This window comes from Lactuca serriola, chromosome 5 (assembly GCF_051521515.1).
Source record: "Lactuca serriola cultivar US96UC23 chromosome 5, Lser_US96UC23_V15, whole genome shotgun sequence".
NCBI classification, from domain to species: domain Eukaryota; kingdom Viridiplantae; phylum Streptophyta; class Magnoliopsida; order Asterales; family Asteraceae; genus Lactuca; species Lactuca serriola.
In genome coordinates this window covers 145481772-145494969 of record NC_136412.1, presented here as the reverse complement: position 1 = coordinate 145494969, position 13198 = coordinate 145481772, and the positions used below count along the sequence as shown (strand labels likewise).

General features: G+C 33.4%; 1 protein-coding gene across 1 annotated transcript; it reads left to right on the top strand.

Annotated features, from left to right (window-relative positions):
* Window positions 1-10300: 10300 nt before the first annotated feature.
* Window positions 10301-10999, top strand: LOC145049857 (uncharacterized). Its single transcript, XM_078998205.1, has one exon. It carries the CDS (start codon window positions 10301-10303, stop codon window positions 10997-10999), a length of 699 nt encoding a protein of 232 aa, XP_078854331.1.
* Window positions 11000-13198: the final 2199 nt, after the last annotated feature.

Sequence of the window (13198 nt, the reverse complement as noted above, 5' to 3'; positions counted from 1 at the left end):
GGCTATCTTTGAGGGAGGGAAAAATTGATAGATAAATTCTTCTTTCATCTTAGCCCATGTAGTGATGGATCCGGGAGGGAGTGACTTGAGCCAATCCTTTGCAACACCTTTGAACGTGACGGGAAGCATACAAAGCAAAACGGTTTCACGAGGCACATTCGGAACATTGAAGTAATCGGCTACATCGTTGACCTCGTCTAAGTTCTTATAAGCGTCTTTGTGATCTTTTCCATAGAAGGGAATCTCCTTAAGTTGAGCAAGTATGTGGCCCTTTAGCTCAAAAGTAGCTGTCGTGGGAATCACGGGTTGCACTAGTCCTAGGCCGGTATCTTCATGTATCCTCTTCTTCCATTCTCCCATGGGAACTTCATCGATATTAGCCATGGGGTTAATTGGTTCGTCTTCAAACTCGCTTTCTTCTTCGGATTTAGAGACGTAATCGTACTCAATCTCGGCTTCTTTTGTATTGTCTTCAAAACTTTCTAATTTACTGCCTTCGCTATGTTGACTGTTGGCCTCACCTGCTATCTTGTCCTTTTTTTTTTTACTGAAGACAGGTTTTAGATTCTTCAACGGTGAATTCTTTGATGTTGCAGTTTCTCCTACGTTCTTACCCTTGTTTTTCCTTAGAGCGGATTCTGGGTCTTCGTATGGAAGAACCAGAGTTGTGTTGGATCCTCGGGTCATATAATGCCTGCAAACAAATCAAGAAAAATGCGTAAAAATAACAGAAATAAAATAAAAAACGGAACTGTGAAACAGTGACGGACTCGCCAAGTAGCTTCGATTGCACTCGGCGAGTTCAAGCAGAAACAGAAAAAAATACTTACTAACTTATAAAAACATAAAATTATTAAAACTTATCCTAATTACTAAATTACTTAAGAATTAAATTTGTGTACGATAAATCTCACACAAAGGATCGATAAAATTAGAAATTAATGTTAATTTTTGAACCGTTCCCCGGCAACGGCGCCAAAAACTTGATGTGTGTGAACTCAACTAGTTTTAAACCTACTTCTAATTATAAAATTAACACACAAAGGCAGTGGACCTATCAATTGTGGTGTAGCTAAATAAGTAGGGTATCGAACTCAGGGAACGGAAAGTTAAAACTAATAATTAATATTATCTAAAATAACAAGTAATGGAATTAGGGTTTTCTCTAGTTTTACAAGACTAGAAACTTAAATAGACTAACTAACACACAATTTAACTAACTAGCAGCTAAGCAAATAATTACCACTAAATTCAATAGTTAAGAGGACTTCTGTTTAGGTTCGACTCAATTGATCCCATGGACGATTTTATAGTAAATGTTTCGGATTAATTCTTAATTGGTTACTGATTAAGGAGATTAGATTCACATTCGTTATTACTAATCCTTAGAAAACAGATTAATTCAAGCAATGGTCAGCTGTCTAAATTAATGAATTTCCTATATATTGATTTGGGTTACGTAAGACTTGTAGTGGTTAATTAAGTTGGTCATTCAATTAACCTCTTGCTGATGGTTCGTCATACAAGCTCACACATTAACTTACCTATCTTCTAGCTAATTCTAGCTTCACGTTCGTTATTCCTAGACATACAACTATGTGGTCACATATATCATATGAAATTAATAACTAAGAGATGTTCATACAACTTAATTACTGATTTATTAACAGAAGAATAGTTATTATTAACATATAAGGTTCTTTAACAAGCTTAACAAAACATAATCACCAATTAAAATTAATCCTAACCATAAAATCAATCCATGTTCACAAAATCCTCTACCCTAAACAGAAGAATAAGGGTTTAGTTCATAATACCAGTAAACACAAACTCAAAAAAGAAATTAAAGAGTTTAAACATGATTCAAATCAAAAGATTACTAAGAATAAACTAAAGTTGCCTTAATTCTCTTCAAGATTGAATGTAGGGTTGATTCCTCAGCTTCTCACGACCTAACAGCACCTTCAATCGTAATTTTGCCTCCTAGGGTTCCAGAGAAGTCCCCTATCTCAATCTCCAAGTCCCTATTTATATTATTCTGGAAACAGAGGTGACTCATTGAGTCCAATGACCGACTCATCGAGTCCCTCATTAAAAAATCCGTGTACGGCAAGGACTTATAGAGCTTTGCGAATCTTCGACACGACTCATCGAGTAGCCGTCCCTACTTGCCGAGTCCTTCTTGTTTTTGGCATTTTTCTTCCTTGTTTCAATTCCCGAACTTCCAATCGCTTCTCCTTCTTCCTTTAGCTTCCGAGCATATCTTTTGGACTACAAATATAATTCCAATACTATTAAGTATCTTTTGTCCATAAAATGTAAATAATTAGCTGAATAATGATAAAAATTTATACTAAATCCATAGCTAAAGATGCACATATCAAAGGTGTATGCTTAAATTTGTGAATCTTGGGTCATGAGTTGAGTACCATATTGGAATTGAGTGGTTCCAAGTCTGCTGTTGAATCAGACTCTCGAGCTTAAGTCTGGATTCGTTCGTGTGTTGAGTAGGCGAGATGAGGTTTCGGTTTTGTAGATGGGTTTCATTTTGAGGGATATTGATCTTCATCTGATTTCTTAGACCATAGTGGGTCAGTTTCGTTGGTATGAGAATACTCGCGAGACGCATGGAACCAGTGGGTGGTAGATGACAAAGGTCGAAAGCGAGACGATTTCAGATGAGTTGTAGTATTCGGTTGGGGTAAAGCGAACTTCGTCACTTGTGTGTCGCGATGAGCCGAGATAGTTATTGTGAGAAGGAAGTCAGTGAGACATTTTGGTTTGCAATGAGTAAGCTTTAGAGGTTCATCTATTGGATCGGGAGCTGACCTGGTGCTCAGTATTAAAGGGGAAATCTGAGAGGAAGTTAAAGCTTATGTTTATGGGTGTCAGAGGATACTTCCAGGTGAGAATAGTCTTTTCTTGTGTTTGAGGTCAAATTTTTGGGATTTATTCTTTCCGATAAGTTCTGATAGTGGTTCAGGTGGTGGGTCCTTAATGGGTTATGACCTTTCAGTTCCTCTTGAGTCGACTAGGATCGATTAGAGAATCAGATTTGGTACAGTGTTCTTAGAGTTTGTTAATCCATGAGAGATTAACATGATATTTTGTGACGGTGGTATGGCAGGGAGACAGACCACTAGAGTTTTGTAGTTTGGAAAGATTCAGATCGAGTACCGCAGAGGCAGATGGGTATGTCCTTCTTCGGGGTCGGGAGTTTCTGTTGGGATCAGGTGGAAGAGATTGTTGCATTATAAGAGGTCCTTTCGGTGGTTCTTTTCGGGTTATCGGTTTGATCTATGTGTTGATAAGGAGCGATTTTGAGGGAAAAATCTAATTCAAGTGGGGGAGAATTGTAACATCCTGTTTCTAATCGTCCGTGATTAGGGTTCGTGGGCTGCAAACCGGGCATCAGGGAGTCTCGGGGTTGTAACGAGTTGCTAGGAGCATAGGGCATCTTGTTAGCTATCCGAGGGTATGAGGTTCGTGGGAATCAGGGTTATGTCGAGGAAGCAATGTTGATGATTTGGCAAGATAAGTCCTTTAGTTGAAATTGATGGCAGCGGAGTACGTTGGGCGTATGTGTGTGTACGCTTAGCGCACTCATGCGCGTGACATTTAAGCTGGGCCACCTAATACGTTGGGTGTACCAAGGCCTACTTTGGGCGTACTAGGCACAGAAGAAAACCCTCATTAAGAGGAGTGTCCCTATATAAAGAATGAGATGGCCTCATTCCTGGCCACCATCCTCATTCAATAAACCCCCCTAAAACCTAATCCTCGTTCTTGAGCTTGTATGTGTGACCATTGTGAGCTTATAAGTGTTATTGTGGAATTTTTGGAGTGAAGAAGGAGCATGGAAGAGAATAGAGATGGAGTCCAGGCTTTGGATCTGAGCTTTTCTGTGGTTGGGGCATCATTTGGAGGTATAAAGCTCAAAGATTTCCCATCCTTTTTGTTTTGTGCATGATATGGTCCATTTTAGGGGTTTTAGTCCCAAAGCTTGAGACTTTATGAGTTGTTGCACTCCAGAGCTCAATATATGTCCTTTTAAGTGTTTCTAGTGGCGAGGATCCATAAAAATGAGGTCTTAAACATGAGAATCAACATATGCATGAGATTTGAGCATTTTGAGTTAAGAGAATAAGAGTTTTATGTGTTTGTGACCTTATCAGCCATGCAAAGGCTTAAAGTCACTTCCTTTATGGAGTAAGAGACGATAGGAAGTCCAGATCTGAGAAATGAGTTAAGGTCTTAACGGGTTAAGACCAAGAGAATGGATTAAAGCAAAACTGGACGTACACCCAGCGTAAGTTCCAGTACGCCCTGCGTACTGGGTTGGAGTCCCCGATCAGTTTCATGCATGCGTAAGTATGTTGAGCGTACCAAGAGAGGTACGCCCCTTGTAACTTCACACTGGGCTTTTGGGTTGGATCTTATCATGGGCCGTGAGGGTTGGGCCTGAATCTTTGGGCTTGTGAATTAGAGACTATGACTAGAGAAATATTATAATTTTGCCTTGGGCCCTTGTGGTTGGGCTTGCCATTTAGTTTTAAGAGTGGGCCTCGGGTGAACCCATTTATTATTGGGCCTTGGTGGACCTAATGGGTTTTAGGCTTTTAATGGGATGGTTAGTGGTTTTCCTCTCGACCTAATGAGTGAGAGTCTGGACTTAGTTTCTAAATGGGTTAATTGTGGTTTTAGCTCAGAGTTAGAGGCCGGTGCATAGCAACAGCGTTATAGGGGTTGTTCATCATTCGAGGTAAGTCTTCTCACTATACTTTACCATGAGTGGTATTTTGTGTGACAGAGATGTCTTATGTGCTTATATGTGTGTCGTGAGATCCTGCATTATTTCTTTGTGATTTATGCTGCGTATTATTCAAAGTTTACAGAGTTAGGACCGGAGGGTCCATCAAAGTTGTGGAACTGGAGGGTTCCACTAAGACACTTTGACCAGAGGGTCTTACAAAGCTATAGCCTCGAGTGACTGATTATATGTGCGTGGTATTTTGGGGAACTCACTAAGCTTTGTGCTTACCGTGTTATGCGTTATGTGTTTCAGATTTATTCAGAATCGCGGGAAGGCACCGGCTCGATTGTACACACCAGAAAAGGAGTTATGATTTGAGGATCCTGGATTATTATTATTATTATTATTATTATTATTATTATTATTATATATATATATATATATATATATATATATATATATATATATATATATAGTTGTGTTTTGTAAATAAATTAAATGGAGTTTTTGTGAAACGTGATATGAGAATTATGTGGTTTTTAAAAGAAATTTTGTTTGCAAACATGTGGTGTTACAATATGTATAAACATAATTGGGTGAGTATTCATTTTAAAGTGAGGACACCTTAAAAAAATTGATTTTTTTTAAAATACGAATCACAAAATTGAGCATAGATGTATGTCAGGGAGAAAAAAATTGGAAAACAAAATTTGGATCATTAAATTGAATAATGGATCATAATGATGCAAAATAAAAAATTAAAATTGAATCATAGATCAATTTTAACGATGCAAATTTTTTCCCATTTTTTTTTCTCCCGGACATAGATCTATACTCAATTTTATTTTTAAAAAAATTCAAAAACCTTGAGTTTTAGCAATTTAATCTAGTTTGAACGATTTTTTCGAGTTTGGCGGAGTTTGACTCGAGTCTAATCGATTCTATTTTATTGGTCGATTTTCAGAAATTACGTATCTGTACATATCTGAGATTCTGAGGATTCTACGGATAGGCTGAGTTTTTGTGCAATGGAACTCTATTAGTTAAATACGTGATGATTTTTCAATGAACCTAAAGTTCTTTCGAATAATTTAGTTCAGGTAATGTACTATAAGTATGGTCGTTTATACAATACAAATTGATTGAGGAAGATTTCGAGCCCTTGACATTGAATCATCAAATGTAACATTACTTTGGGGGAACACAAAATGATATCGTGAATTTTATGTTAGACAAGGTTGATATTGGTGAAAACTGTTTTTTTGATTAAAAAAATGGATTATAGAGCTTCCTTTTTTAGGTGAATTCCAAGAGATTTTTTGGATTCAATGATCAAACAATTTTTAACGTATATTTTGGCATCATTGAGAATAAAATATTTTGCGTGTCAATGATAATTTTGAATATGGTCAGGTTTTTCCACATGTCAATAATTGAATGAGAGTTGAGCTAATGTTGTGTTAAATGACAGTAAATACAGTTCATATTACAATAACTTCCTGTTGTCATCTTATATTCTTATTGATGGTAATTTTTTTAGTGTTCGAATTGTCATACACTAGCAATTTTGCTCCGATCAGGGTGAATAGTGTTTTAGAAGGATGGGTTGAAAAGAATCCAAGTCCGAGCTAATTTTGGCAGGTGGGATGTTGATTTACACTTACTTTCTTGCCCGCTTGTGATCTTGTTGTTGAAAACGATGTGCACATGTTTGTATTGTCTAGTTGCAAATGAGTTTTTGGAATAAGGTGTGTAAATGGTAGAGCATTTTTGATTATGGTTACAAACGCGTGTAGTAAAATTGATTTGTATGGCTAAAAAATAGAGTATAAAATTGAAGGCTACTTGAAAGAATTGATTTCATGTAATGATTTTATGGATTTTAGGGTTATTTGGACTTTTTGAAACCACATTAATTTCATTTTTCAGAAAGGATGACCAAAAAAATATTTGTTTTTTAACAACAAAATTTTCGTTAATCAAATAAACTAGAAAGAAGATAGAGAGTTACAATCAAATAAAATATTGCAAATTCTACAAATAAAATATTGTCCCCAAAACAGTCTTTATAAAACCTTTTTTGCATTAATGGTCCCTTTGGATAAAATTTTGCACACGATTGGTCCTTATGATGGATATCGTCAAATGGATCCGTAGTTGAGGAAATTTTAGATAAAGAGTATTTCTAACATTGTGTGAAATTTCGTCTAAGGACCATCTGTAAATTACATTTAAGGACCATTTATGAAATTTAAAATAAGTTTGTTAAATCTTTTATTAATTACCATAAATCAAATATATATATTTTTAATTTTATGGACCATTTATGAGCCCGCATTTATGGTAATTAATAAAAGATTTACCGTTAATATTAAAAGTTTATAACGAACCAATATAAAATTTACCGTTCTCATATTATAAAACCAAAATTGAAACATATTTTTACATTTAACTAAAAACCACATACTTATATTTGAAAATAAAGTACTATTGATTTTATAATAACATATCATATTTTTTTATAAAAAAATATATATTTATATAAGAAAAAAAATAAAGTTAATTCTAAAAAATAATATCACATAAAATTAAAAATAGATAAGATGATGATATTATACTTCAAATTCTTTTTAGATAAAACGTAGAACACAATAACATTTAATGATGTATTATAGTTTGAATGTTTAAGATAAAGTTTAAAATAAGTCTGTTAAATCTTTTAATATTTACGAGATAGAGATTATAGTTTGAGGGATAGATGCGGGCTCAGTTCTTTGTCATGTGTGTTCCTCTTTTGTAGCATCTATTGAAAACGTTTTTGTTGCATGTTGTGTGTTTCGCACTCTTTGGTTGCGGATAATTTACTGTGGGATTTAGAGATCTTTGCTATTGATCTATTTCTTCTATTAATTGTGGTCGGATGGAATGCCTCTCTGTTCTATACTGAGGAATACATTTGATGTCGTCGTGGTGACTGTTTTTTGGTTGATTTAAAAGTTTAGAAACGAGTTGGTTTTTGGATTCATGCCTCCAACGAAGTCCATGCTTTTTTATAACATTGTTAGTATGCTGTTTTTTTAGGGGTTTCTAATAGGTGTAAGAAAATATATTTTCAGTTGGGTGGATTGGTTAAAAGGTGGATTGGTTAAAAAACTCAACGCATGCTTGTCTTATTTTGTGATGTTTCTTTGCTGGCTTCTTAATAAATTTCATCCTTCCAAAAAAAATTAAAATTATTTAGTTTTGTCAAATGTTGAATATATTCCGTAATAAAAGCATAAACTTTTCAAAATAAAATTAAAGAAACTTATGTTAGTTAATAATAAAATAATAAATCTTTATAAATATTTTAGCCTTTTTTCCACCTAGGTTGCGACATATGATAAAATAGTTAACTATATGAATAATATGAGAGTATATCCATTCAATTCATTATCTCTAAAGGAAAATAAAAATATTTTATATGTTTAAAAGATTTGTGTTTCAGAAATAATAACGTATCACATTTTTTTATAAAAAATAATATATAATATCACATATAAATTAAAATAGATAAAATGATGTTTTTATACTTCAAATGTCTTTAATAAAAAAATGTAAAACGAAAATATCTAATGATGTATTGTAGTTTAGATATTTTAAATTAACTTTAGAAAACAAAAATTATTTATATATTAAATAAAATATATTTGTATTATGATTAAAATTAGTAAGTTTTATTTTAATTTATATAAATAATATATTTTCTATGTTTTAGTTTTTTGTCTTTTTATTTTATTTATGGTAATTAATCCAAGATATTATAGACTTCTATTAAATTTCGATCTTTAAGCGAAATTTCACAAAATATCAAAAATGGTCATTATCCAAAGTTTCATCGACTTAACGGATTCATCTAGCAGATATTTATCATAAAGACTAAGGAAGTGTATGGTTTTGTCCAAAATGATCATTCACGCTAAAAATAAATAAACAAATAAGTAAATAAGGTTTTATAACGATTGTTTTGAAGACAAAATCAAAACCATAAAAACTATATGTGAAAATTTGTCTAAAATATTACAAAGATTTTTTAATCCAACTAATGGAATTCACATTACCTTTAAGATTTCTATAATTAACCAAAGAGAATGAATGAAATGTAATATTGTCAAAAAACGATTGTTTTAAGATGTTGTGAAGCAAACACTACCGAATTTCTATACTTCTACGATGTCCATAAAGTTGTAAAAATTCACAACATTCAATCTCTTTTTTACCTGAATTTCTATACACGGTTTAGGGAACACAACTGCCAAACTTTGTACCAAATTGAGCACTAAAAACAACATTATTCACAACTTCTTTACGACGAATGTAAACATGACACAAATTGGACTCGATCTTGAAACCTATTTTGGATAAACTGAGACTAGTAGGTATCCATCCTGTCCAACAATGCTCTATAAATAAAAATGTTTAACTTTTTTAAAATCAGTCTCTTATATCGAGTAACATTTTCATCAACGAGGCTGAGGTTCTCCAAATAAAATTACAGACTTTTTTTTGGAACTCCTTTGTTTCATCTAATACCAATATTGTTTTCATTAAGGCTTATCAATGTGGGTGCGGTCCAAGACTGCACTTCGTGCCACATAAGACGGGAACATCACCCCCAGACCGGGGTCTGGTGCGGTCTTGGCCGCAGTGCGGTCCTCCATAACCGTGGTTTCTGATTGGTTGAGGTTGGATTCGGAGGATTGAGCACATTTATTTTTTTTTTCTTTTTGCTTTTTCTTTCATATATATATATATATATATATATATATATATATATATATATATATATATATATATATTAACTTAATTTTTTTTTTCACAACACAATCTCCTCTCTCTCTCTCTCTCAAAAAAAAAAAAAAAAATTAAAAATCACCACTCTCCCAAAAATGTCATCTTCTTCATCTTCTGAAAAATTTCAGACTATTTTTGATACCGCTATTGCGTGTGTTCAAATGACGGAACAAACATACAACGTTGTATGTAACAACGTAGCTGCAAGTTCTCAACAGAGAACACGAAGATATATTTACAGAAATCGTGAAGAAGCCAACCAACGTTTGGTGCAAGACTATTTTGCAGAGAATGTCACTTACCAAGGGTATTATTTTCGTAGGCGCTTCAGAATGCTCAAAGGTTTATTCGAACGTATAGTTGAAGATGTAACGAGGGAGTGCAGTTTTTTCCAACAACGCTATGATGTTAGAGGTACACTCAGTTTCACTCCCTTACAAAAATGCACGGTCGCACTTCGTTAGTTAGCATATGACATTCCGCCTGATGCATTAGACGAAAGTTTTAGGATGTTTGCTAGGATAACACGAGACAGTCTCCATTTTTTCTGCAAAACTGTGATTCAGTTTTATGGTCCAAAATATTTACGTAAGCATACACGTAATGACATCCTGCAATTGCAAGCTCATCATGCTAGTGTGCATGGGTTTCCTGGAATGCTAGGAAGCTTAGATTGTCTCCATTGGGCATGGGAAAATTGCCCTACAGCATATCATGGGCAATTTACCCGAAGTGATCATGGTCACCCAATGGTCATACTTGAAGCAGTTGCATCACAAGATATGTGGATTTGGCATGCTTTTTTTTGGTTCTCCTGGTTCGATTAACGACATCAACGTTCTTAACCGTTCACCAATATTTAACAACATATACGATGGATCTGCACCAGATTCTTCTTTTCAAGTGCGTGGAACGCCATATAAGTATGGTTATTATCTGGTCGATGGAATCTATCCTGAGTATGTTGTGTTTGTTAAATCGTTTTCAGCTCCACATGATTCTAGACGAAAGAAATTCAAGAGAGCTCAAGAAAGAGCTAGGAAGGATGTTGAGCGTGCTTTTGGAGCTCTGAAGAAACGGTGGTTCATATTGAAAAAACCAGCAGCTTATTTGGGCGAGGAAAAACTTCAAGAAATCATGTATACATGTATTACATTGCATAACATGATTATTGAAGACGAAGGAAGAGTGATATATGCGTTTGACGAGGAAGAAACCATACCAGAGACACAACCAATAGAAATTGGTGGCGAAGAGTATATAAACAGGAGAGCAGAGATACGTTGCACTGAAACATTTCACAATCTTCGCAATGACTTGGTGGAACACATTTACGGGGTTCAAAACATTAACCTTAATTTGGATCCACCGGATGACCCCAAAGATGAGTTCTCGGAGAACGACTTTATGTAGTTTGCTTTAGTTATTTTATTTATGTTTTTTAAATTTCTAAGATTATTTAAATGTCATGTGTGTGATTTTTTTTTTTTTTTTTTTTTGGTAACGTAATGTATTGTTTTTTTTTTTTTAATTTTCAAGTAATGAAAAATTATGTTTTTTTTTTATTAAAATAGAAGTTATATTAAATTAAAATAGTTAAAAAAAAATAAGTTTTATTAAATTGAAATACTTAAAAAAAAAACAAAAAAAATTAAAGAAATGAAAAGTGTGGCAAGAAACCACACTTGAGTGGTAAAAAGTGACATGACGCTTATGTGGCGGGGGAGGGAATGCGGTTTCGGTGGCACCACTCCCTCCAGCCTAAGCGTAACTATGTTTATTAGTTATCTTAACTTTGTTTTTTTGACTCCATATATATTTGCTTCTAATTTACACCATATTTGTGTGGCGTGAATTAATTGAATAAGAATCCAAATTTGATTCTGTGTACATAGTAACTTTATTTGTTGGATAGATTCTTATTAGTTTGTTTTATAATAGTAAATATATAAGGGTAAAATTAGAAAATCAATCAATTATATATAATAAAACACCTTGAATACAAAATTATGATATATATTTATTTCTCCATACACATCATGTTAAATTTCTAACTTTTATAAGAAGAAAAGTAGTTTATCAAATTCTTATCAATATAACCATGAATGTGAATCCATAACTTAGTCTTGTACGAAGATGAAAGTGTATCATTAAACTTAATCGATAAACTAATAGCCTAAAAGAATATAATAACAATAGCTACACATGAATAGGTTCTGTAAACACGTTCTTTTAAGATATTATATAATCAGACGTGGATATACCAGACATCGGATCAACAGAAAAAAGATGCTTTAGATGCCATTTCTGGTCTTCGGGATTAGTTATTTTATCTGTCAATCTATTATTATTTATATTGCATCCTATGTTTTTTAATGGATATCTTAATAAAAGACTAAATTCTTAATTATATATTCATGTTGCATAAACGTGATAATAAACATAACCTTGCAAGACGACTACGTTGGGTGAAAGGTCAACTTGAAGTTCTTGATGCCAGCCAAATTGGCACGATTATACCGTGCATGTTTTTCTCAATTTTATATTATATTATAAAATTTGAATTAAATTAAATATAAATTTTATATTGAGTAAATTATAGTTTTCGTGCCTATGAATATGCATTTAAATATAAATGTGGTTGTCCTCATAACTTTAAAATCCAGCAAGTTTTGTGCTTTCCGCTAACATTGTTATTTTGATGATAAAGTCCAATAAAAAAAATTACTCTTCGACCAAAGTCAATTTTATCTTAGGGATTTCAACTTGGTGGTGGCTATCGAAGAGAGTTGGATTTAAGACCAATGTCACTGGAGCTTACTATGGAGTTAGATGGATAAAGTTTGGGATTAATTAATAATGGAATATGATGGAAGTTTGAAATGTTTGTGTTATGAAACTCTAGGGCTTGTACCTATTTGTTATGGGCTAAGTGATGTGGTATTTGGGTTCTTATGATTAGTTAACAAAGTCAAAGCTAGAAGATAAAGACAACCAAACAGGAAAAAGAGACAAGCTGCAAAAGTTCTCGATTAGCTCAACTCATAAGGCCACGTGAGAATTTACGCTACAACTTATGCGGCCGAGTAGCTCCTGCAAGGGCAATTTATGGATTTTATTTTTGATGGCTATATGGGGAAGTTTGGTGGAATCCTGTTGCACACTTCTAAGATTTAAGAGCATTTTTTCTAGAGATTTTGGAGCTTTAAAGAACAAATGCAGAACACATGAAACTTTGGATTTCCATCTCATTTTGCTTGGATTATGTTGGGTACTACTAAAACATTTTACTTTTCCTTAATCTTAGCCATTTTAGGTTTATAGTTGGTTGATATTGATTTAACGCATTGATGACTAGTTATTTTGAAGATTGTTATAAAATTGTGGTTGAAGTTTAAGAAAATATTTTCTAGTTAATCATATTTTTACATTTATTTTCCTTTAATCATGAGTTTAGATGAATGAATGTTTAAGTAGTTGGCTAATTTGTTGGTTAAGTAATAGATTTGCAAATTAGCAAGAAAAATGGTTTATAGATTTGTTTTCATTTTACTTAAATCATGAAAGTATTTCCTCCATAATGGTAATGAAAACATATCAGTTTCCTTTTTT

Coding starts and splice junctions, on each gene's coding strand:
- LOC145049857 (XM_078998205.1), top strand. CDS start 10,301: ATGGGCAATTTACCCGAAGTGATCATGGTCACCCAATGGTCATACTTG.